This window comes from Hyperolius riggenbachi, chromosome 8 (assembly GCF_040937935.1).
Source record: "Hyperolius riggenbachi isolate aHypRig1 chromosome 8, aHypRig1.pri, whole genome shotgun sequence".
In the NCBI taxonomy this organism is placed as follows: domain Eukaryota; kingdom Metazoa; phylum Chordata; class Amphibia; order Anura; family Hyperoliidae; genus Hyperolius; species Hyperolius riggenbachi.
Window position 1 is genome coordinate 222697094 of NC_090653.1, and position 25896 is coordinate 222722989.

A 25896-nucleotide genomic window follows, 5' to 3' on the forward strand; every position below is an offset into this window, starting at 1 on the left:
AACAGAAGATGAAACATTGGCCACAGTTCACTAAGATCATGCTGGTCTTAATAAGGCAAGTGAAAACCACGCACGGATTTTAACTTCACTAAAGAAGCTTGCCTCATTAACATGTTGTGATAAGTTTTAATAGTGGGAATGTTATTTTATCACTTCAGTGCTTAAAGGGATACTGTAGGGTGTCGGGGGAAAATGAGTTGAAGTTACCCGGGACTTCTAATGGTCCCCCACAGACATCCTGTGCCTGCGCAGCCACTCCCCAATGCCCCTCGGCCCCGCCTCCGATTCACTTCTGGAATTTCAGACTTTAAAGTCTGAAAACCACTGTGCCTGTGTTGCCATGTCCTCACTGCCGCTGATGTCACCAGGAGTGTACTGTGCAGGCACAGACCATACTGGGCTTGTGCTATACACTCCTGGTGACATCAGCGGGAGCGAGGACACAGCAACACAGGCACAGTGGTTTTCAGACTTTAAAGTCTGAAATTCCAGAAGTGAATCGGAGGCGGGGCCGGAGCATCGGGGAGTGGCTGCGCAGGCACAGGATGTCTGCAGGGGACCATTAGAAGCCCCGGGTAAGTTCAACTCATTTTCCCCCGACCCCCCTACAGTATTCCTTTAAAGGAAACATCCAAGCAAATAAAAAAATAAAGATCCACTTACCTGGGGCTTCCTCTAGCCCCTTGCAGCTGTCCTGTGCCCTCGCTGCAGCTCCGGTGGCTCCTGGCCTCCTGCGCTGGCAAAGCTGACCTCGCCCGGCTGGGTTCCGGGTTGACTGCTGCTGCCTTCCACGGCGCGGGTCACGTGGTCTCACTGACGTCAATAGGACGGTACTGCGCAGGTGCAGAACTACTGCGCCTGCACAGTACCATCCTATTGACTGCAGTGAGACCATGTGACCCACGCCGTGGAACGCAGCAGCAGCCAACCCGAAACCGGACCTGGAGAGGTTGGCTTTGCCAGCGCAGGAGACCGGGAGCCACCGGAGCTGTGGCGAGGGCACATGATGGCTGCAAGGGGCTGGACAAGGTAGATTTCTTTACCTTTCCACGATCCTGCGCAGGCGCGCTAGCGCTCTTTGTTCGGGCTAGGAGGAAATAGCCGAGCCCAATCGTATCCGCTCTTCTGTGCAGGTGCAAAGGACTTGCGCCTGCAAAGTAGAGCGGATATGGCTATTTCCGCCTTACCCGAGTGCAGAGCTGCTAGTGCGCCTGCGCAGGATCGCGGTAGGTAAATCCCCTTATCTGTGGGGTCGGTGCAGGCACAGCAGGAAGTATTCCGTATGCGCACACTCCCACGGGAAGGCGTAGGAAATAAAGAGAATTGGATTGGGCCCAATAAGGTGTATTTAAAGTGACAATGAAGAGAAAAAAAAAATATAATGAATTGTATGTGTAGTACGGATAGTGAATAGAACATTAGTTGCAAAAAAAAGTCTCATATTTTTAGTTTCAGCTTTTTTGTGTTATAACACTGCATCATTCTCTAATATTTGCAATTTACAAACTACACTCTGTATGTTAAACTATGAAACAGAGCAGAGCTAATGACCCTTTGAACTTCCCTGCAGTAAAAGTTTATTTGAAGTTGTCTTTCACTGTTTCTTTGATGTGTAAGTGCTTCAGAAAACAACTGCTGTCTTCGACTCAAGTTGCGTCGGAGAGCTCAGAGGAGTTCTGTTTCATAAATAACTGGAGTTTCTTAACTCTTCCTGTACTGGAAACCATATGAGACTCATCTTTGCTACTAATGTTCTATTTCTTGGCTGTACTACACATACTATTCATTAGCTCATACGTGTATTTGCGTTTCAGATTGACTGCATATAGTACTACCCCATAGTTGATTAATATTCAAAAAAATAGCTGGAGTACATTAATGTTAGAATGTACCCAACATTCAAAGGCAACATAAAATTAAGGTGTATAGTGCACCTCCTTTATGTAGACTAAATTACAACCACTTAGTTGGTTTATTCTGCTTTTATATAAGAGTACAATTTTACAGTGGTTAAATCACAGTCCGATTGCATTGCATGGTAGATGTGCAAAATAGCATACAAATAGGAGGTTACAAAGGTACATACTTCTACACTATATATGGCCTATTGCTCAAAAATACAGGAAGATAAAAAGCTATCTATACAGTGAACAGGGATATCAAGTAATTTAAGTCTGAACATTATGCAGTTAAATCCAAACTTAAAGAGGAACTCCAGTGAAAATAATGTAATAAAAAAGTGCTTCATGTTTACAATAATTATGTATAAATGATTTAGTCAGTGTTTGCACATTGTAAAATATTTTAAATCCCTGATTTATATTCTGACATTTATCACATGGTGAAATTTTTACTGTTGGCAGGTGATGTAGCTGCTGCTTGCTGTTTTGGCAGTTGGAAACAGCTGTAAACAGCTATTTCCCACAATGCAACAGGGTTCACAGTCAGGAAACTGCCAAGAGTACGTACTCAGAATTTCTTTGTGGGAGGGGTTTTACCGCAATATCAGCCATACAGCTCCCCCTGATGGTCTGTTTGTGAAAAGGAATAGATTTCTCATGTAAAAGGGGGTATCAGCTACTGATTGGGATAAAGTTAAATTCTTGGTCGGAGTTTCTCTTTAAGTTAACTGTGCCCCCTCCCCCTTTGTCATAGTGCACCTGCCCGAATGCAGCAACCTGCTGTACACAGCTCACTGTAATCCTTCTCTCCAACCACAATGTAGAGCTGAAGATGGGGGGGGGGGGGGGGGGGGTTAAAGGCCAGCAGTTTCTTGTTTACTTGTAGCAGTGCAGCAGGAAGTGTGCATCATCCCCTAGTGTCCCCCTTGGTCACACTGCTAATATAATCTGTTCTCACTTTCTCTGCACTACTTTATTCTCCCTCAACACACTCTTTTATTTTGAGCCAGTTTATTCACTTTCACTCCCTCTGCACCAGTTTGCATGGTTTATACTTTAACCAACCCATTTATAGACTTAAGAGGGTCAAGCAAAGACGATTGAGTAGAAACTACAATATCCATTTTTCTACCATTTTCCAACTAATCTCTTAAAGGAGTCTCAGATTCCTCACCTAATTCTTTCATTGTGCTGCCCTCTATGGAAGCAGGGAGACTCTCTCTGGCAGAGTTCTTGGCATACACGTAGAATCTGTAGGTATCTTTGGTGCTCATGTTGTGAAATGTCCAATACAGCTGGTTGGGATCATTGATTGTCTGCAGTAAGAACGAGTCAGCAAAGTCCTTGTTCACTGGAAGGGATGACAATAAAGGAGACTTAGTTTACACAACTACAATAAACAAGTTCCCTACATCCATAGCAACATGTGTGTGGTCCTGTAAGGTAGAGTTCCCCAACCCTGTCTTCAAGGCCCACCAACAGTACTTGTTTTGCAGAAAACCACAAGCATGCACAGGTTGGGTAATTAGTGTATCAGCAGAGCTGATTAACTACCTCTGTGGATTTCCACAAAACATGCACTGTTGGTGGTACTTGAGGACAGGTTGGGGTAACACTGCTGTAAGGGACACTCATTGCACTAATCAATGTTTCAGCACTCAGTACAGCTTCCAAGGCCAGTTCTAGACTTTTTGCTACCTGAGGCAAACTTGTGAGGATGCCCCCCTCCCCCCTCTCCAATAGGTGGTATAATTGCCCCCAGTATAGGTAGCCTGGAGGGGGTAGCAGCCAGGAAGGGGGGCAGCAGGCACAGTGGTGGGGAGGGGGGTCGGCTATTAGCGCTGTGTACAAGTATCAGGCAGCGGGTGGGGAATGACTTACCTCTTTCTGTGTTCCAGCGCTGCGTTCCACCACTTGTCACTTCCTGCAATGCCACCCACTGTACTTCCGCAAGTACAGTCCGGCCCCCCTCTCCACTGCTTTGCCAAATGCCCTCTTCCTAACTGCTACTCCCTCCAGCTCCGCTGTCCCCTTCCTTGCTGCTACTCTCTCCAGCCCAGCGCCCCCCCCCCCCCACCCACGGTCAGATGGACAGCGCCCCCCACGCCCGCCGCCTTAGGAACCTGTCTGTAACTCTGAACCGTGCATGTGCAGGACTCCCACGGCGGCCTTTGTGGTGATGCGTAGCAGCCAGCGTCATGACTAGAGATGGCTCAAACCTCCGATTTTCGGTTCGCGATCCTCGAACACGAACTTCCGCAAAAGTTCGGTTCGCGCGAACTTTCGCGTACCGCAATTGACTTCAATGGGGAGGCAAACTTTGAAAACTAGAAGCATTTATGCATCAGGATTTGACGCACAGCAGTGTTTTAAGGGTAGAAATCACATTGCATGCTAAATTTGAGGCCTAAAGTGCTTTAAAACATGTTGCATGTGTATACATCAATCAGGGTGTGTAACAGTGTAATTAGAGTACTGCTTTACACTGACACACCAAACTCACCGTGTAACGCACCGCAAACAGCTGTTTGCGTAGTGACGGCCGTGCTGGACTGGTGTGCACCATGGCCAGAGTGCAGGCGATAGCAGTTTTCCAGCCCATATGGTCGCAGGACTGAGGTAGCTCAATGACAGAACAACAGTGACTGTCCAGCTGATCGAATTTAGTCTGTCCACAATGAAGCAACAACCTAATTATCCTGGGTGTGCCCCCCCCCCCCCCTCCGAGACACTCATATAGCCGGTGGTCATTGCTTCATTGTGATACGCAAGGCCCTTCACCGCAGCAAGGTATCTCTCACGAAGGGGGAATTGACACATGTACATGCCTTTTGTTGTTGCAGCCGCAGTGCAGCCAGAAAAATTAGGCAGGCATGTACACGCACCAGAAAAAATTGTTATTGTTTTTGTTAGCGCCCGCTGCTAGCTGTTGTGTGGGGAGCGGCTGATGGTGTATTGGTTAAGGGCTCTGCCTCTGCCACAGGAGACCAGGGTTCGAATCTCGGCTCTGCCTGTTCAGTAAGCCAGCACTAATTCAGTAGGAGACCTTTGGCAAATCTCCCTTACACTGCTACTGCCAATAGAGCGCGCCCTAGTGGCTGCTGCTCTGCTCTGGCGCTTTGAGTCCGCAAGGAGAAAAGCGCAATATAAATGTTATTTGTCTTGTCTTTGTCTTGACTTAGTCATGGGGCAGGCAGTCACACGGCGTGCAGGCAGAGATGCTGTGTGTGGGGACTGACTTACTCTTCGGGCGGGCAGTAGCCCTCCGGGATCCATGCCTCTTTCATTTTGATAAAGGTAAGGTACTGAACACTTTTGTGACCTAGGCGACTTCTCTTCTCTGTGACAATGCCTCCAGCTGTGCTGAAGCTCCTTTCTAACAGGACGCTTGAGGCAGGGCAAGACAAAAGTTGGATGGCAAATTGTGACAGCTCTGGCCACAGGTCAAGCCTGCGCACCCAGTAGTCCAAGGGTTCAGAGCTGCTCACAGTGTCTACACCCAGACTTAAAGAGACACTGAAGCGAAAAAAAAATATATGATATAATGAATTGGTTGTGTACTATGAATAATTACTAGAAGATTAGCAGCAAAGAAAATATTCTCATATTTTTATTTTCAGGTATATAGTGTTTTTTCTAACATTGCATCACTCTATAATATGTGCAGATTACACAACACTCAGCATTCAAAATGAGTCTTTCAGAGCAGTCTGTGAAGTAATGAACTCTCCTCTAGCAGAGGAAAAGTAAACAGTTCAATTACAGTTGAGATAATAAAAGTCAGATGACAGCCCTCTCCACGACTAAGTCGGAGACCTTAATAGCTTTTTTGCATAGAGATAACAACTGGAGTTTCTCAACTCTTCCTGCACTGCAAACAATTAGACTGATGTATCTGATCTTAATGTTTTTTTTCTTAGCTGTACTACACATACAAATCATAATATCATCATTTTTTTTTCGCTTCAGTGTCTCTTTAAGGCCAGGTAGTCGGCTACCTGCTGGTCGAGGCTTTGGTGGAGGGTGGATCCGGAAGAGCTAAGGCGAGGCGTTGGACTAAAGAATGTCCGCATGTCCGGCATCACCATGAGATCACTGGAGCGTCCTGTCCTTGCCTGCATGGACATGGGAGAAGGATTACTGGCAGTGGTACCTTTATTCGGTTGTGCTGTGACATCACCCTTAAACGCACTACAAAGCATAGTTGCCAGCTTGTTCGGCAAGTGCTGCATCCTTTCTGCTTTCAGGTGAATTGGTGACAGAATGCTCAGGAGGAGCTCCACAAAAGCCAGTGTGCCACGGCCTTCACCTCTGTGTCCGTAGAGGTGCTCAATACGTGAAATCAGCAAAGAGGCCGGCACCACTCCAAAAGTGAATGATAAGCTCTTTTATTGCATTAAAGTGGTGGCATGTACAATACATTGTACATGCCACCACTTTGATGCAATAAAAGAGCTTATCATTCACTTTTGGAGTGGTGCCGGCCTCTTTGCTGATTTCAGGTGAGTTTGGAACATCTCCACCACTTTGTGCTTATACCGAGGGTCTAGTAGCGTGGCCACCCAGTACAGCTCATTCCCCTTGAGTTTCTTTATATGGGGGTCCCTCAACAGGCTGGACAGCATGACAGACGCCATCTGCACAAATTTGGATGCAGACGTACTATCCATCTCCTCTTTCTCTTCCTCAGTGATGTCAGGTAAGTTCTCCTCCTCCCCTCAGCCACGAAGAATACCACAGGAACGTTGAGCAGCACAATCCCCCTGTGACGCCTGCTGCGGTTGTTCTTCTGCCTCCTCCTCAAAAAACCCCCACCTTCCTCATCATCTGACTCCTCTTCCCCACACGACTCTTCCTCCTCCTCCTCCTCCCTCTGTGCTTCCGCAGGTGTTGAGGAAACATCTGGTTCTGCTGAGAATTGATCCTCCAACTCTTCCTCCTGTTCCTGTAATTGTTCCTGTTCACGCTCCTCCACAGCTTGATCCACAACTCTACGCACGGCACGCTCCAGGAAGAAAGCCTATGGGATCAAGTCGCTGATGGCGCCTTCACTGCGACTCACAATGTTTGCCACCTCCTCAAACGGCTGCATGAGCCTGCAGGCATTTCGCATGAGTGTCCAGTATTTCGGCCAGAACATCCCCATCTCCCCAGAGCATGTCCTTTCACTGTAGTTGTAGAGATACTGGTTGAGGGCTTTCTCCTGTTGTAGCAGGCGGTTAAACATCGGGAGCGTTAAATTCCAGCGAGTCAGGCTATCGCAAATCAAGCACCTCACCGGCAAGTTCTTTCTCCGCTGAATATCAGCAAAGCATGCCATGGCCGTGTAAGACCGCCGCCCACACACCTTCCTAGACTGCTTCAGGATATCCTGTAAGCCTGGGTACTTACACACAAATCTCTGAATTATTAGATTCAGCACATGTGCCATGCAGGGTACATGTGACAGCTTTCTCAAATTCAAAGCCGAAATGAAATTGTTGCCATTGTCACACACCACGTTGCCGATCTCCAGTTGGTGCGGGGTCAGCCACTGATCCACCTGTTTGTTAAGAGCAGCCAGGAGAGCTGCTCCAGTGTGACTTTTCACTTTGAGGCAAGACATGTCTAGGATGGCATTCCACAATCTTACCTGGCATGCAGATAGGCCCTGGGGAGCTGGGGCTGTGTAGCTGGAGAGGAGATTGCAGCACCAGTAGAGTTGTACTGCCACTCAGCCAAGGAGGAGGAGGAGGATGACAGCGAAGAGGATGTACCAGGAGGAGTAGGAGGAAAAGGAGAGGAGTTGGGAGGAGGCCTGCCTGCCAGCCGTGGAGGTGTCACAACTAGGTCTGTTGCACAGCCACGTACTAACTGCTTGCCAGCGGTCACCAGGTTGGCCCAATGGGCTGTGTAAGTAATGTACCTGCCTGACCGTGCTTGGCAGACCAGGCATCCGTGGTAAGATGGACCCTTTATCCAATGCTGTGTTCCAGTGATGACACCACTTGCCTTTCAACTTCACGGTACAGTTTGGGAATCGCCTTTTTTTAGAAATAATTGCGGCCTGGTATCTTCCACTGCGGTGTCCAAATGGCCACACATTTTCGGAAGGCCTCAGAGTCCACCAGCTGGCGAGCTAACAGTTCCGTCAAGCCAGCTGTCAGACGCAGGGCAAGGGGGTGACTGGCAGACATTGGCTTCTTCCGCTCAAAGATTTCCCTCACGGACACCTGGCTGCTGCTGTGGGCAGAGGAGCAGAAACCGCTCAAGGTGAGAGGCAGAGTGGAGGAGGGTGGCTGTCAAGGTGCAAGGGAGAAAGTGGCTGAAGATGATGCACCTGAAGGAGGAAGAGGAGTAGAAGGGTGGCTTTTCTTTTGTGTGCTGCATTTCCTCAGGTGGTCTTCCCATCGCAGTTTGTGCCTTCTCTTCATGTGCCTTCCTAAGGCAGTTGTTCCTATGCGGGTATTGGCCTTTCCATGGCTCAATTTTTGGCGGCAGAGAGTACAGATGGCATTGCTCTGTTCTGAGGCAGACACACAAAACAAATTCCACACCGCTGAGCCCTGCGGTGATGGCACTATGGTGGCATCAGCAGCTGACGTTAAAGGGCATGTTGGCTGGCTGTCCATAAGTGGCGATACATGGCACCAGACACTGCCACCAGCTGTTTCTGACAACGAGCTCCTCCTGCTTCTTTCAGGAACTCCTCTCCTCCTATTCCTCTCTGACTCCCCCTCTGAACTGTCCCCCTGTTCATCTCCTCTATTGGGAACCCACGTGAGATCCGTATCATCATAATCATCATAATCATCCTCCCAAGCTTCGCTTGCATCTGACACCTCCAAAACTTCACCAACAGCAGGTACTTCATCCTCCTCCTCCTCATACCTTACGTCCATAGTGTCGCCTAACTCAGACATATGAGGTGGTGTAACTTGCTTAGTGCCTTCATCTTGTTGTAATAATAATGGCTGTGAATCAGTTAATTCTCCACCAAATAACTCCTGCGAAGTGTCAAATGCAGCAGATGTGGTGCTTGTAGTAGCGCTGGTGGCTGCGCAAGATGAGGTGTTCTGTGTTAAATAGTCAACCATATCCTGACAATCTTGGAAGTCGATAGGGCGTGCCTTCTTCTGAGCACTATACTTTGGTCTAGGGCCACACGAAATCATGTCAGCACGACCTCAAACAGACCTGCCGGGTGGTCTGCCTCTGGGTCTGCCTCTGCCTGTTGTTTTGTCCATATTGGGGGGGGGATGAAGTGAAAGGTATGCACTGACTTGACTAATACAATATGCAGTGAAAGGTATGCAGTGACTGGTATTACACTACAATGTGCAGCTATCACACAGGTGCAGTTAACACGTATGCATGGACTGGTATATTAAACAGCATGCGTCACAGGTACTGTGAACAATTATGCAATGACTAGTATTAAAAATGTGCAGCTGTCACACACACAAGTACCGTGAACAGGTATAACACTGAGTGCGGTCACGTAGGTGAACTGAACAGGTATGCAGTGACTGGTATCTATACAATGTGCAGCTGTCACACACACACAGGTACCGTAAACAGGTGCAGTGACTGGTATATAACACTGCATGCGGTCACGTAGGTAGGTGCACTGAACAGGTATGCAGGGATTGGTATTACAAATGTGCAGCTGTCACACACACAGGTACCGTGAAAAGGTGCAGTGACTGGTATATAACACTGCATGCGGTCACGTAGGTAGGTGCACTGAACAGGTATGCAGGGATTGGTATTACAAATGTGCAGCTGTCACACACACAGGTACCGTGAACAGGTGCAGTGACTGGTATATAACACTGCGTGCGGTCACATAGGTAGGTGCACTGAACAGGTATGCAGGGATTGGTATTACAAATGTGCAGCTGTCACACACACAGGTACCGTGAACAGGTAGTCACTGAATGTGCTGGGACTGGCAGTGGCACAGTAGGAATTACCAAGGGGCCAAGGGCCAGTTGCAACTGACTGACAGAGCTGTATAGGCAACAAGTGTCTGTGGAACACACACAAAAAAATAGATTACAAGAACAACATTAGCTCTCAAAAGAGCTGTTGAGGGGTGCTTTTTAACAAAAAGTATCAGTAAGGAGCAAGCTAACAAGCCTAACAAGAGCCTATCTAAGTTTTCCCTAATGTCTCTGCAGCAAGCTCCCCCTTCCCTAATTACTGCAGCCACACGAGTGAGTGAAATGGCAGACGCTGCCTGCCTTTTATACGGGGGAGGGGCTCCAGGAGGGAGTGTAGCCTGATTAGCTACCATGTGTCTGCTGACTGTGATGTGGAGGGTCAAAGTTGACCCGAATGATGTAGTATATTGGGGGCGGGTCAAACTCGCATATAGCTCGCGTTTGATTGCGAACCAACCGAAGTTCGCGTGCGAACCGTTCGGGCCATCTCTAGTCATGATGCGTAACATGCATGGGTGGAACTTGGAGTGGCGACTTCAGCTGGAAGTTGCCAATTATTTAACGGAGCCATCAGCGGGACCGGGAGAGGAGCCAGGAGGACGCTGGGGGACCTTGTGGCCTACGGTGAGCTGGAGGAAGCCCCAGGTAAGTACCATTTCTGTTCTTTAGTACCTGCTCCGTATCCCTTTAATGACGTTTAGTGAAAAAACCCCAAGGAGACATAAAACATGGGTTAGGACAGATAAGTCAAGATTAGTCAAGATAAATTATGAGGCGCAGTGTACTGCATATCACGCCAGAGCCCAATTTGTTTTTTACTTGATGTATTAAAACAATATATAATGAAACTATGCCTAGTAAGCAGCGACATTTCCTGCCTGCAAAGACTGCAGCTAATTTGGACTATATTTAGGAGCATGGGCCATATGCAATTTACTTTTCTACCAAGTTTTTTCCTAGGAGATATTTCTTCATAGTCTGTTTAAAATAACTTTTCAGCATTTTGCAATTGAAAAAGTACTAAAAAGTAGATGAAATAGTACTGTTAATATTATTTGGGGTGCTTTCTTGCTTGCTGGCGCTTTAAAAAGCGTTTCATTGACAAGGTTTGAAAATATCACCTAGAAGAAATTTCTGTAGAAAAAGTGACTTTGCGAATGGGCCATTGGCCCTTATTCAATCCACTTTTTCTCCTAAGTTTTCTCCTAGGAGATAGTTCCACACCTTATCAATAACATGCTTTTTAAAGGGACACTGAAGCGAAAAAAAAAATTATGATATAATGAATTGGTTGTGTAATATGGATAATTACTAGAATTTTAGTAGCAAAGAAAATATTCTAATATTTTTATTTTCAGTTATATAGTGTTTTTTTATAGCATTGCATCATTCTCTAATATTTGCAGCTTACACACTACTCAGCATTCTAAATGGGTTCAAAAGTTCACTAGCCTGCTCTGGAAAATCTTCCCTGCAGAGGGAAAAAAAGATACATCTTTTAAAGCTTATTATCTCAAGTGTCTTGCAGAGTTCTCTGCGACTTTGAAAGTCGTGGAGCTCAATGGCTAATTTGCATAGATAACAACTGGAAACAATATTAGACTTGTGTCTCTGCTGCTAATGTTTTTTTCTTGGCTGTACTACACATACAAATCATTAGATCATATTTTTTTTTTTTCGCTTCAGTGTCTCTTTAAGCCTCTCAGCCACCAGCAAGCATGAAAATACTCAGGATAGTTTTGATAATCTACTTTTTGACCTACTTTTTGATACATTTTCGATTGCAGAGTGCTTAAAAGTTATTTTAAACAGAAGAGGAAATATGATTTCCTATGAGAAAACTTCTGAGGAAAAGGGAACTGCATATGGCCCCATATCTTATACCTGAGCCCAAATGAATTGTACTACAGCTTTCTTGAATGCTGATAAGCATGAAATACAACAGAGCCTTCACATATCTACCTACGTGGAAATAACTTACCCAGGTGATGAGAAATCTTGTAGCCCGTCAGGATTCCATTGGGATGTTCAGGAGGTCCCCAAAACAGTGCAAGAGAAGTGTCAGAAAGCCGCTCAATCCTGAGGCTGGAAGGTGGGCTGGGAACTGCACATAGTAACAAGAAAGACGGTGTGAGTCCATTAATTTATATACATGCCTTATTGTGTATGTACATTCTCATATCCAGGTAAGCTTACCTCCTTCTTCTGTGCTGATGATCTTTGTCTCACTTGCAGGACCCTGGCCTTTCCCATTGACCACATGGACTGTGATTGAGTAGTTTGTGAAAGGCTTTAGGCCATAGATGTTGGCATGAGTAACATTTCCTTGGATGTTTAGCTTATTATGTTTGCTATGCCTCTCATTCAGAGGAGAATATTGGACCTGTGAAATGCATGAGTAAGTTAGACTCACTTCGGAAGAGTATTTACCTTGAAAGACCATGTCTAACCCTGTTTTGCTCTGTAAACAAAACAAAGTCCCTGCAAAAAATGTATCTGATAAACCTGTGTTTGGAGCTTTGAAAAGCTGAACCATTCAGTTGCAACCAACCACCTCCCCCAGTTGAAAATGCCAACTTCACATCTTTACATCAACACCTTCAGGAGATGGGATGAGCCACAACCACTTCTGCCCCTTATTTTGATGACTACCTAATACAGATATCCGAGGGGCTTATACTGGGAATACACAGCTCGATTATGAGCCATTAAGATGGCTCGATAGATAATTTCCTACATGTCCGATCACCGTTCGATCGTTTTGTCGCTCGATTCATCATTGAAGTTAATTGAAAAAGATAAGAAAAACGAGCGGAAGATAAGAGAATCGAGCGGTCAAAACTATCAGGCGCAGAATCGAACGCCAGAATCGACCAGTGTATTCCCAGCATTACATGGCTACCTAAGGGGGGGCCTCTCCCACATAAGGAGCCCTGTAGACATGTGCTTACAGTGCATTATGGAAAATCTGGCCCTGGTGGGGAGCACACAGCTGCCTAATAGTGATAGCTAGGAAGGCAAAGGGGTGGAAAGAGGGGTGGATCACATAGCTACTTAACTCTTGTATTTTAGGGCACATAGCTACTTGATTGCTGTATCTGGGGGACACCTGGTTGCTTAATTTTTTGATCTTGGAACTAAATGGCTACTAAATTATGGCTATTACATTTTTGTATCTGGTAGGCACTTGGCTATTTAATGCTTGTATCAGGGGGGCTCACAGCTAAGGTACAATCCGGTCTTAAAAGACACTCAAAAAGACTGGCAAATAGCAAAGATTCTGCAGGTAACAACATTATAATGATGATCAGTAGTGGCAAGGAAAGCCCTTCTTCACTCTACCCATTTGTGGCTGGATACCCAAGTTCTGCTTTATTCTACCTAAGTGGCTGGATAGTGTACTGGTTAAGGATTCTGCCTCTGACACAGGAGACTAGAGTTTGAATCTTAGCTCTTCCGATTCAGTAAGCCAGCACCTATTCAGTAAGGAGTCCTTGGGCTAGACTTCCTAACACTGCTACGATCTACTGAGCGTGCCCTAATAGCTGCAGCTCAAGCGCTTTGAGTCCACCAGGAGAAAAGCACAATATAAATGTTATTTGTTTCTATGACTACACTTATTATTCTCCTGCCTGGTGTTTGTCCTCTAGTGCACTGTAGTGGCTGCATCGCAAGCGCTTTGAGTCAGTCAGGAGAAAAGCGTTATACAAATAGTGGATTAATTAATTCATTATTATTATTGTACTACTGAAAGGGTGTTACTTTCCTCATGTTTCTGTTCATTATTAGAATGTGTGTGAAGACTAAGGGCCTGATTCACAAAGCGGTGCAAACTTTTTCGCGGACTTTTGCGCGCGCAATTTGCCACGATTCGCGCGATCGCGGACTTTTGCGCGCGCAATTTGTGGCAAATTGCACGCGCAAAAGTCCGCGATCGCGCGAATCGCGGCAAATTGCGCGCGCAAAAGTCCGGGAAAAAGTTTGCATCGCTTTGTGAATCAGGCCCTAAGAATGCAGGAGGCAGCAACTTCTAATGGGGCAATGTACAACACACCATCATTCAACAGAATCTCAGCTCACCTCAAATCCTTTCAGACGTCCATTTAACCCTTCTTTCTGCACAGGTAACCATGCTACTTTAATCGTGCTGTCATTAAGAGCTTCCAGTCCAACATTTTCAGGGATAATTGATGGATCTATGCAAGAAAGTGAAAACCGAGAAAACAAAATCAAGAAATGCAATAATAGAGAAAAATAGCCAATGACCATAAAAGATATCACGAAAGATATAGCCAAGTCTGAATAGGAATAGCATAGCTCCCAATTGTCCCTCTTTTGGAGGGACAGTCCCTCTTTGGGAGCCCTGTCCCTCTGTCTCTCTTTCTTCCCCATTTGTCCCTTTTTCAGGACTTTGTCCCTCTTTATATGTAAATAAATGTATTTCTCTACTGAAAAATATGTTTGACTCTAAACTTTATCCCCAGCCTTTAAATTTATATATTTCTAATTTTCAAATGTTAATATGAAGGAAAATTAACAAGGATAGAAAGGACCAGTGTCATTTGAGTTATAAAGCAACATATTTTTCTTATGAAATCTTCATGGTATTCATGACTGGGGGTGTGACGGGGTGTGATCAGGGGTGTGGCAGGGGTGTGGCTTAAGTGTCCCTCTTTCTCATCTCAAAAAGTTGGAAGGTATGGGAATAGGATGCATCATGCATGGTTGCAGGATGTTTGGACATTAATGTTATTTCAGACTCTGTTTACAGTAATGATAAAATTCAGCCAAACAGTACTGGGGGTTTGGTGATTAGGACAAACTACAGTTGTGTTCAAAATTATTCAACTGAAATTGAGTGTTTTGGCCAGTTTGACATTGATTTTGATCATTTCAGTCATCTTGTTCACAATTAAATCAAAGAGGCACTTGTAAGTCAGACAAATATAAAATACATTTATAATGAAATAACCACAAATGTCTTTTCTGTGCTCACATCATTATCAGTTTTATTCAACCCACAAGTGACATTCATTCTTAGTACTTAGTACAACATCCTTTTTTTTAGTTATAACAGCTTTTAAACGTGAAGCATAGCTTGACACAAGTGTCTTGCAGCGATCTACGGGTATCTTAGCCCATTCTTCATGGGCAAAAGCCTCCAGTTCAGTCACATTCTTAGGCTTGCGCGCTGCAACTGCTTTCTTTAAGTCTCACCAGAGGTTCTCAATCGGATTTAAGTCTGGTGACTGCGATGGCCACTCCAAAATGTTCCAGCCTTTAATCTGCAACCATGCTCTAGTTTAGTGGACTTGGAGGTATGCTTGGGATCATTGTCCTGTTCAAAGGTCCAACGTCTCCCAAGCCTCAGGTTTGTGACGGACTGCATCACATTTTCTTTCAATATCTCCTGGTACTGAAGAGAATTCATGGTACCTTGCACATGCTGAAGCTTCCCTGTACCTGCAGAAGCAAAACAGCCTTGATCCATGGGCCCAAACAGTTCTAATTTAGTTTCATCAGCCCACAGAACACTGTTTGGGCCCATGGATCAACGCTATGTTTGGAGGAGGAAGAACAAGGCCTATGAAGAAAAGAACACCTTGCCTACTGTGAAGCATGGCGGGGGGGGGGGGGGGGGGGGTGTCAATCATGCTTTGGGGCTTTTTTGCTTCTGCAGGTACAGGGAAGCTTCAGCGTGTGCAAGGTACCATGAATTCTCTTCAGTATCAGGAGATATTGGAAGAAAATGTGATGCAGTCCGTCACAAACCTGAGGCTTGGGAGACGTTGGACCTTTCAACAGGACAATGATCCCAAGCATACCTCCAAGTCCACTAGAGCATGGTTGCAGATTAAAGGCTGGAACATTGTGGAGTGACCATCGCAGTCAGAAGACTTAAATCCGATTGAGAACCTCTGGTGGGACTTAAAGAAAGCAGTTGCAGTGCACAAGCCTAAGAATGTGACTGAACTGGAGGCTTTTTCCCATGAAGAATGGACTAAGATACCCGTAGATCGCTGCAAGACACTTGTGTCAAGCTATGCTTCACGTTTAAAAGCTGTTATTACTGGAAAAGGATGTTGTACTAAGTACTAAGAATGAATGTCACTTGGGGGTAGTGTTGGGCGAACACCTGGATGTTCGGGTTCGGGAAAGTTCGCCGAACATCCCACTTTTGGGGGCCCTATGGGGTCGCAGGCATAAGGGGGGAGCATGCCCCGATCGCGGGGGGGGGGGGGGGTCGGAAATTCCCCCCACCCCCTCCGCTAGCGCTCCCCCCTCTGCCCACTTCCCCATACAAAAGTTTAAGGAAAGTACCGGTGGTAGTGGATGGCCTAGCAGTGGCACTGTGGAGTGAGGAGGAGGAGTCCGGAGAGTGACGCGTTGAGGGAGGCCGGGCAGCGGGCGGTTCAGCGGTAGTACCCTTGTGGTACTTCCGCCCTTTCTCTGATCTCACGCCTGCTGCCCGGCCTCCCTCAACGCGTCACTCTCCGGACTCCTCCTCCTCACTCCACAGTGCCAGGCCATCCACTACCACCGGTACTTTCCTTAAACTTTTGTATGGGAAAGCGGGCAGAGGGGGGAGCGCTAGCGGAGGGGGTGGGGGGAATTTCCGCCCCCCCCCCCCCGCGATCGGGGCATGCTCCCCCCTTATGCCTGCGACCCCATAGGGGGGCCGTATTCGGCCGAACAGGGCCCTGTTCGGTCGAACAGGGGCCCTGTTGGGCCAGGTTCGGCCAGGAATTGAGCCGTTCGGGCGAACGCGAACAGTTTGGCCGAACACCACCAGGTGTTCGGCCGAACTCGAACATCACCCGAACAGGGTGATGTTCTGCAGAACCCGAACAGTGGCGAACACTGTTCGCCCAACACTACTTGGGGGTTGAATAAAACTGATCCTGAATAAATAAATAAATAATGATGTTAGCACAGAAAATACATTTGTAGTTGTTTCATTATAAATGTTATGTTATATTTGTCTGACTTACAAGTGCCTTTTTGATTTAATTGTAAACTAGATGACTGAAATGATCAAAATCAATGTCAAACTGGCCAAAACACTCAATTTCAGTGGTGGTTGAATCATGTTGAACACAACTGTAGGCACAGGGCACCACTTCCTGTCTTACCACACTGAGCCATTATTATCAAACTTCAGACCTTCCCTTTTATGCTGGGAATACACCATGAGTTTTTTTTTTTGGCAGATTGAGGGCTCGATATATAATATCCAACAGGTCTGATCTGATTTCAATCGTTTTTCTGATCAATGTTCTCATAGAGGTGAATGGAAATCGATCAGAAAAACGATTGTGTATTCCCAGCATTACCCTTTTCCTCTCATTTACTCTGTCTGAGCATTCTGGGCACCAATAGTGGAGATATCATAATTGATCCAACAAAACTGGAATGGATTGATTAAAATAATAAAGGGAGACGTAGAAGACGCGCACAAAGGATACGATAGTTAGAACATAAGAAGGAGTGTAGGTAAACCATTTACCTCCAGAAGGACAACACGTGGTAGGAATATCAAATTATCAAGCACCAAAAAAAAGTTAGGTGTGAGAAAACTTAAAGTGGACCTGAACTCAGAACTTCCTCTCTGCTCTTAAAGATAATCAACAGCAAAATAACCTTTAAAGAAAAACATTTATTTGTTACAGCTGATAAAAATCCTGCAATAAATCTGCAGTGGGTCTACTTCCTACGTTCATGGAAGCAGACATATTGTTAACATCCTGTGTTCACAAAGTAGCTGCTCTGCTGAGGCAGCCAGCTGACACAGCTGAAAGATAAAATTACAGTTGTGATTAGTCACAGGCGAGGGGAAATTAGACTCTCGAAATACATACAGGGTGCATGTCTCAGTTTCTCTTCTGCCCCGTGCAAGCGTTCATGTCCACTTTAACTCACATATTTAGCTATAGGTACCACTGAGCCAAACCTGGAACAGATGGGCAAGAGGTTCTTATAACCCCCTTGCTTGGCTCTCAGGCACTTATACCTAAAGAAGTGGTGTTTCTCTCACAAAACGCATTTATACCTGAAAAAGAGAGTTTTTGCTCCAAAAACGTGTTGTAATAATAGAAACGAGCTCTCAAATTACTAAGGAATTCCGATTTCCAATCAGAAATCAGCTTTCCGAAGCATGAATCATTATTCGGAATTCTGAGTGCGGAAATCAGAATTCCACAGTATACCGCATACATCAAGTACAGAATTCCGAGGACCCAGACTCTGAATTTTTAGGCCAATCACAAGTCTTTGAATTATTAGGCCAATCGGACAATTATTCAGAATTTTGGAGTACATGTAATACAGCGCATGGCCACAAAATATTGCAGATTCTGCAAAATACAGAGTAATTCCGCTAAATATAGCTTATTTTTCTTTAACAAATTTTATTAGCAACAACGAAAACAAAAAATGATTTTGCAGAATTTGGAAATTCCAATTTCTGTGGGATTCTATAAATTGTATATCAGAATTCGTAATTCCATCTGATTTGGAAACTCCGATTATCCCTAGAGCTTACTAAACTGATATTTCCAGCCATGAGTTGTTACGATTCACTTGTTTATGTGGTGCCATTCCAAAGCTACCCTGGGAAACTGCTCTGATGTCCAGCATAGCGCGTACGAGAGGAATCAGCGCGGGAGACTTGGGCGCAGGATACAGCCGATATATGGCTGATCCTGCTGCTGCACAAGTTCCCGGCCGCTTAAATACTATTCTCCCTCCAGGCCGCCATGGATAGTGGAGAATGAAATAATTTGGCTTCCAGCAATTGCTGGAGGCTGAATTATAGTGTTTTAAAAGTAACTTCAGCTCAGTCTTCTGACGGCGCCGAAGTTACTCCCTGTGCACTCAAGTCTCCTGTGCTGAAATGTCAGTGTTCGCAGCATAGCCAGTGCGCTTGCTTGACAGGTACTCACAAGCTTCCCCAGAGTAGCCGGTAACAACTTTGGGCTCAGGGCCTTTGCCGTGAACGTTGACAGCCTGAACCTGGATGTCATAGGGCACAAACGTTTCGGTATTCTCCACAAAGTGGTACGTTTCTTCCACTGTCCTCTCTTTCCATTCCTCATTCGATTTCTGCCTCCTCCATTTCACGATGTAAGCAAAGCCAGGACCATTCCAATCGATTCCTTTCATGGGCTGAAAATAATGTGAAAGTGCAAACAGGAAAATATTTATTCACAATCTTATTGGTTTATCAATGGACCAGTTTTCATTAGTTTCAGGAAATTGCGGGAAAAAGAAAACAAATATTAACATGTAAGAATAGGAAAGGTAAGGAAAAGGAAATAGCGGAAGTAAAAGTAAAATGGTTATGTAAACAAGTCACACAAACTGATACTTTTCTTTGTATACGATAAAAATTGCACTTTAGCCTACATTTTAATAACAATTTTTTTCCTAACTATAGTAATTAGTTGAATCTCAGTGTCAGCATTTTTGGAAAGAGTAAGATTTATTGTCCCTGAATCAGCTACCGGTAAGCACTAATACTGTAAGTACTAATACTTTGCTTGTTCCCTCTTCAATGAACCATATGCTAGGAGAGTGAAGTCTCAATCACACACAGTCTCACTCACACACAGTCTCACTCACATACAGTCTCACTCCACCCACATTCTCATTCTGCCCACCGTCTCACTCAGGGCCGGTTTTAGCAACAATGCCAGGGATCTTCTTGATACAGCCATATTGCGGCTGTATAGCGATCCCTGGCCAAAGCGCTGCGTATGGACCCCCTGGAAACCCCGTCAGGAAATGTATTGCTCTTTCTTTTGATACATGTTAAATTACACTACTGTTAGGTATGCTACTAAAAGTGACATTTACCACATTTAAAAATATACTTTTTCCCTTCGAAACTTTAAAATCGACTTTCTCAAAAACTATAAGGTCATTTTGAAAATTTCCTCTAATTCCCAATGATCCCCTTAACATATCCTGCAAATTTAGGGTTTCTAGCATTTAAGGTGGAATTGCTATTAGAGCAGCAGGGCTGCCAGGCAACTGGTAATATTTAAAAGATAGTACATATGGCAGCCTCCATATTCTTCTCATTTCAGTTGTCCTTTAAAGAGACACTGAAGCGAAAAAAAAATTATGATATTATGATTTGTATGTGTAGCACAGCTAAGAAATAAAACATTAAGATCAGATACATCAGTCTAATTGTTTCCAGTACAGGAAGAGTTAAGAAACCCCAGTTGTTATCTCTATACAAAAGAGAGAGGGCTGTTTTCTGACTTTTATTATCTCAACTGTTAGTTAACTATTTACTTTTTATCTGCCAGAGGAGAGGTCATTAGTTCACAGACTGCTCTGAAAGAATCATTTTGAATGCTGAGTGTTGTGTAATCTGCACATATTAGAGAATGATGCAATGTTAGAAAACACACTATATACCTGAAAATAAAAATATGAGAATGTTTTCTTTGCTGCTAATCTTCTAGTAATTATTCATAGTACACAACCAATTAATTATATCATATATTTTTTTCGCTTCAGTGTCTCTTTAAGTGATGAGATGTGAATATTTTCTATTTTAAAAAAGCTATAGTGTGCTTTTAGTGGAAGGTTTGATGTTTGGGGCCACCCTGATAGTTTCCCCTTAGAGTGCATTGTAAGACTTGGATAACTGCAAACATCAAAAGAACAACATCTTTTTAATTCAAAGTCACTGAAATGAATGGGGCCTGTGTGGCAATGGTGTATAGTTGCTGACATTTTCTTTACTTGAATAGAGTACATTTCATTAAGTCTCCCCTTACCTTCCATGTAATCTTCATATTCGTGGGTTCTGTACCTTCTCCTTTGGCATCGGTGGGATTTCTTGAAGGAGCTGGGGTGGAAATAAGAAACTTGATTTAAGAATGGACAGATCCGATAGTGAAGAGCAAAACGATCTTCTAAAAGGCAAGGCTTCATTGACTTAGGAAAGAAATTAACCCAATCGAAGCCTCTAGCTGGGCTTAATTCAACCAGCTATTCGCTAACTGATTGGCAGCTGGTGGCATCAGCAGGCTAATTTTCTCCCTCTTTGGGTCAGTGAAGAGTTGCCTGTTAGGAGAATATTATATTATATTGTAATATATTCATTCATTCTTTCTATTTATAATGCTGTCTGAGCACACTATGGGCAAAATATTTTTTTAAGTTTACCAATTCCATTGGTCAGTGAGGGCACATCTTTGAGCTTGGCTTAAACTTAGACCTAAATTTGTAATTCCAGAGCTCCCCCTGCTGGGAACTGTGATGTAACTGCAAAACACAGTGGTGCTTTATGCAGCTCCCAAATGTCCCTCTTTTAGTGGGACAGTCCCTCTTTGGGTACCCTGTCCCTCTTACATCCTCATTTGTCCCTCTTTCAGAACTTATGTACAGATCTGTGTAAAGATAAGCATTTTATCGACTGAAAAATGTGTTTCATTAACTCTAAACTTTAGTCCCATCCTTTAAATTTATATATTTCTTATTTTCAAGTGTTAATATGTAGGGAAAAAATGATTAGAAAGGACCAGTGTGGTTTGACTTATAAAACAATGCATTTTTCTTATTAAATCTTTATTATATAACGTGTTACTAGGAGTGTGCTGGGGGCGTGATTAGGGGTGAGGCAGGGGCGTGGCTTAAGTGTCTCTTTCTTATCTCAATTAGTTGGGAGGTATGCTTTAAGAAAGGAACCATCCCAAGCAGACCCGCAGCGATTGGATGATGAGGGAGAGTGGCTCATGTTTTTTTTTTTTCAATACCTGACCAGACACCCCCTGCTATGACATTTTAGTTACAAAAGTCTGTCAGCGTTAGTTCAGGGACTGACGGACCCAGGCTACAGTGATGGATGGAAAATTAAAGGACCATGACAAAAAAAAAAGACACAGTAAGGCTTTTATATACTTGATATATCTACTGTGGGGTAATTCAAATTTAAATGATTTGCAATAGTGGTCCTTTAAGCTAGAGGGTCCTAGTTATTTGCAGTTATACCTGTATTTATATGTTCAGATGGAGGACACTAAAAATAGTGAAGTGCAAAGCCTGTTGGGACAAAGGGATGGGTTTAGCACCATGACAAAAAGAAATTACCTGCTTCAGGGGTCTTGACTCGCTCAGACGCCTTGCTTCCATTGCTCGGTCCCAGCTCGTTAACTGCAATAACTCGGAACTGGTAGTTGACATAAGGAGAAAGCTTCAAATGTGCAGAGGTCTCATCCCCATCCACACGCTTCAGTTCATGCCATATTCCAGGCTCAAAATTGTCTTCCTCAAACTCTATAATGAACTCTGAAGGGTGCAAAAGGATACTGATCATTTAGTAAAGTACAAAATACCACATATAATTCCACAAACCTCTGTGGATTAGTCCCAAGTATGTCACGTCATAATCTAAGCCAGTGCTGTCCAAATCCAGTCCTCGAGGACAAAGGTCCACACACATTTGTGGCATAGCTCAAAGTAATTGATGGGAATCAGGAAAGATGTGGTCCATCAAGTACAACAAATTTCTCCATGTCTCTATTTATCCTAAACATAGAAGCATAGCTATGGGGGAGCAAGGGGGGGGCATATGTCAGTACAGCACTGTTACAGCGCTCAGCGTGGCCACCGTACTCCCACGTTGGTGAACGTCAGCTCCCTGGCTGCCCTAAGTGCCCCCGCTTGAACAAAACATTGGTCAGGAGCCAATGAAATTGGCTCCTTACCCCCTGATCACTGTGACCTAATCAAAAGTGAAAAAAAAGGCTCTGGCTTTTCAGGGGCAAGAGCCTGTTGATCCCAAACAGGTGAAACCAGAGGTCCCGCTTTAGCAAATTGGTCCCTTACTTTCAAAAAGACTCCTCACATTCAAAACAATTTGTGCTGTCCCCTTTTATTCAGTTCAGTTTGTGTAATTTCACCTATTTCCTGTACTCTCATAAACACCTTTGCCTGAGCAAGTCGAAAATGCATGACAAGTTACGTGACTTTACCTTCAATGGGGCTATTGTTGTCTTCTCCTGCTGTCCATGATAGTACGACACTTGTGTCCTGAACATCAGAGAGTTCCAAATCGAAAGGAGGCTGAGGTAAGTCTAAAAACATTCAGTGAAAACATGAATATAGTAACAAAACAAAAAAAAAAGGCTTACTATAAAATTGTCTGTAAAAGATAATTTCCCAGTTCATTGAATATTTACTGTATTAATAAAGTTAGGCTTCAACCCCAAACATCTAATCCAATGGTGTAGCTACAATTCATGTAGACCCACACAAAAACTTTGAAGAGACCCCCCAATGTTCTGCTTGGGGAACCTACAACCTGGGGCCAATCTTGCAAGGATCATAAAACAAATGTGACTATCTGTATCTTCACACCTATAACAAGTGTAGCCACAGAGACACCTGATTTGAAGAATGGACTTTTGAGGGAGGGGAAGGTTAGCAGATGAGAACTCCCTTCAGCTCTGAGCCTCACTGCGGTCAAGGGGCTGCTCCCCCAACTGAGTCCCCCACTCTAAACGCACAAGAGATGGAACAGAAGAATCCACTAAACTTGTCAAAAAGGGTCTTATTTATTCCATAGCTGGAGAACATGGAGAAATTAGGCTTTTATATATGTATGCCACAGGTGAGTTGGGCGCAGCGTGAGCCAAATGATGGCTCACCCAGCTGCCACTCAAATCCCCGGTGGCCTAAAATACTTTTCACCCTGCGAGTCTTTGCCACAAGTCATTCGGGGTCCAGCAATCGTTGGAACCCTGAATTACACTTACGCACCCCGCACAGTATAACATTACTGCTATGTCGGCGCCTAGTTTTGGCACTGAGTGCTGTGTGCCGGAACCGCCTGATTTGGAAATTTGGCCCAACTAACTCAAAACCCAAAATTGGGTTGATGGCTGAAGGTGAAAAATGTAAAGAAGTGAATAAATAGAAAAAAGTCAGCTGGAGGAGTCACAGGCGTCAGGATTGATAATGTAGCTTGTAGTAGGAAGAACAGAGGCCAGACTGCATTCCACAGTAATACAGATGGAAACAAAGGTGGTGGCAAAGAGTGGTGGCAGAGGAAGCTAGTGACATGAGTGGAGTATTGTTACCTAATTATAGAACTTTTGCTCCTCCTGCTGGATCTTTATTGGCTTGAATAGATCACATGACATTTTTAACGCCATGTGATCTAGCTGACCGATGCAAGAAAAGGAGAACATCTGACCCACACAGAAGGAGCTGCCAGACTTGGCAGCTAGGAGTTGGGCGGGGTCAGCCCTCTGAGTGGGAGGATCTTGCTCTTTGTGGCCTCATAGACTTGAGGTGGTAAAGCTGTTCTTGCAGAGAGAAGCGATGCAGCACTAGTAGAGACGGGCATTTATCGTCTTTAAAAATGCCCATACTTCACGTTTAAAGCTAAAGGCAGTCTTTAAAAAAAAATGTAAAAAAATAAAGAAACCAAATACTTACCTAGGGAGCGGGAAGGCTCTGGGTCCTAATGAGCCTTCCCTCTCCTCTCCCAGTGCCTGTTCCAGTGCAAAATCCCCAGTAGCAGTATTTGACTAAATTAGTCAAATACTGTTCTCTCCGCTGCCAAAGGGAGGCTTTGAAAGTGTTTGAGAGCCGAGTGCTCCCGAAGACGGGGCGGGAGAGGAGAGGGAACACTCATTAGGACCCAGAGCCTTCCCTCTCCTTAGGTAAGTATCTGGCTTTTTTTTTGTAAGCATGGTTCCCATTGACTTTAATAGAAAAATCAAATCTTAATGCTTTATTCGGTCTTTAAAAAAATAAATAAATCTGAAGTATCGTATCGTATGATCAGATTTCCCTGGTCAAAACAAAAACAAAAACAAGCTAATATATATATATATATATATATATATATATATATATATATATATATATATATATATATATATATAATATATATATAAATATATATATATATATATATATATATATATATATATATATATATATATATATATATATATATATAGTGGAGGAAATAATTATTTGACCCCTCACTGATTTTGAAAGTTTGTCCAAGGACAAAGAAATGAAAAGTCTCAGAACAGTATCATTTCAATGGTAGGTTTATTTTAACAGTGGCAGATAGCACATCAAAAGGAAAATCGAAGAAATAACCTTAAATAAAAGATAGCAACTGATTTGCATTTCATTGAGTGAAATAAGTTTTTGAACCCTCTAACCATAAAAGACTTAATACTTAGTGGAAAAACCCTTGTTTGCAAGCACAGAGGTCAAACGTTTCTTGTAATTGATGACCAAGTTTGCACACATTTTAGGAGGAATGTTGGTCCACTCTTCTTTGCAGATCATCTCTAAATCCCTAAGGTTTCGAGGCTGTCTCTGTGCAACTCTGAGCTTGAGCTCCCTCTATAGGTTTTCTATTGGATTAAGGTCCGGAGACTGACTAGGCCACTCCATGACCTTAATGTGCTTCTTCTTGAGCCACTCCTTTGTTGCCTTTGCTGTATGTTTTGGGTCATTGTCGTGCTGGAACACCCATCCACGACCCATTTTCAGTTTCCTGGCAGAGGGAAGGAGGTTGTCGTGAAGGATTTCACGATACATGGCTCCGTCCATTTTCCCGTTAATGCGATTAAGTTGTCCTGTGCCCTTAGCAGAAAAACACCCCAAAGCAAAATGTTTCCACCCCCATGCTTGACGGTGGGGACGGTGTTTTAGGGGTCATAGGCAGCATTTTTCTTCCTCCAAACACAGCGAGTTGAGTTAATGCCAAAGAGCTCTATTTTGGTCTCATCAGACCACAGCACCTTCTCCCAGTCACTCACAGAATCATTCAGGTGTTCATTGGCAAACTTCAGACGGGCCTGCACATGTGCCTTCTTGAGCAGGGGGACCTTGCGAGCCCTGCAGGATTTTAATCCATTGCGGTGTAATGTGTTTCCAATGGTTTTCTTGGTGACTGTGGTCCCTGCTAATTTGAGGTCATTCACCAACTCCTCCCGTGTAGTTCTAGGATGCTTTTTCACCTTTCTCAGAACCATTGACACCCCACGAGGTGAGATCTTGCGTGGAGCCCCAGAGCGAGG

General features: G+C 44.3%; 1 protein-coding gene across 3 annotated transcripts in view; it reads right to left on the bottom strand.

Moving 5' to 3' along the window:
• Positions 1-25896, bottom strand: part of L1CAM (L1 cell adhesion molecule) — a 440855-nt gene that overhangs the window by 40319 nt on the left and 374640 nt on the right. For all 3 annotated transcript variants that reach the window (XM_068248209.1, XM_068248208.1, XM_068248210.1), the window contains 8 exons: positions 22819-22920; positions 21935-22132; positions 20620-20690; positions 18769-18991; positions 13907-14022; positions 12023-12209; positions 11808-11930; positions 3076-3252 (listed from right to left, as the gene is read on the bottom strand). In XM_068248209.1, coding sequence (XP_068104310.1) covers positions 3076-3252; positions 11808-11930; positions 12023-12209; positions 13907-14022; positions 18769-18991; positions 20620-20690; positions 21935-22132; positions 22819-22920 — 1197 coding nt within the window. The remainder of the gene's footprint in view (positions 1-3075; positions 3253-11807; positions 11931-12022; positions 12210-13906; positions 14023-18768; positions 18992-20619; positions 20691-21934; positions 22133-22818; positions 22921-25896) is intronic.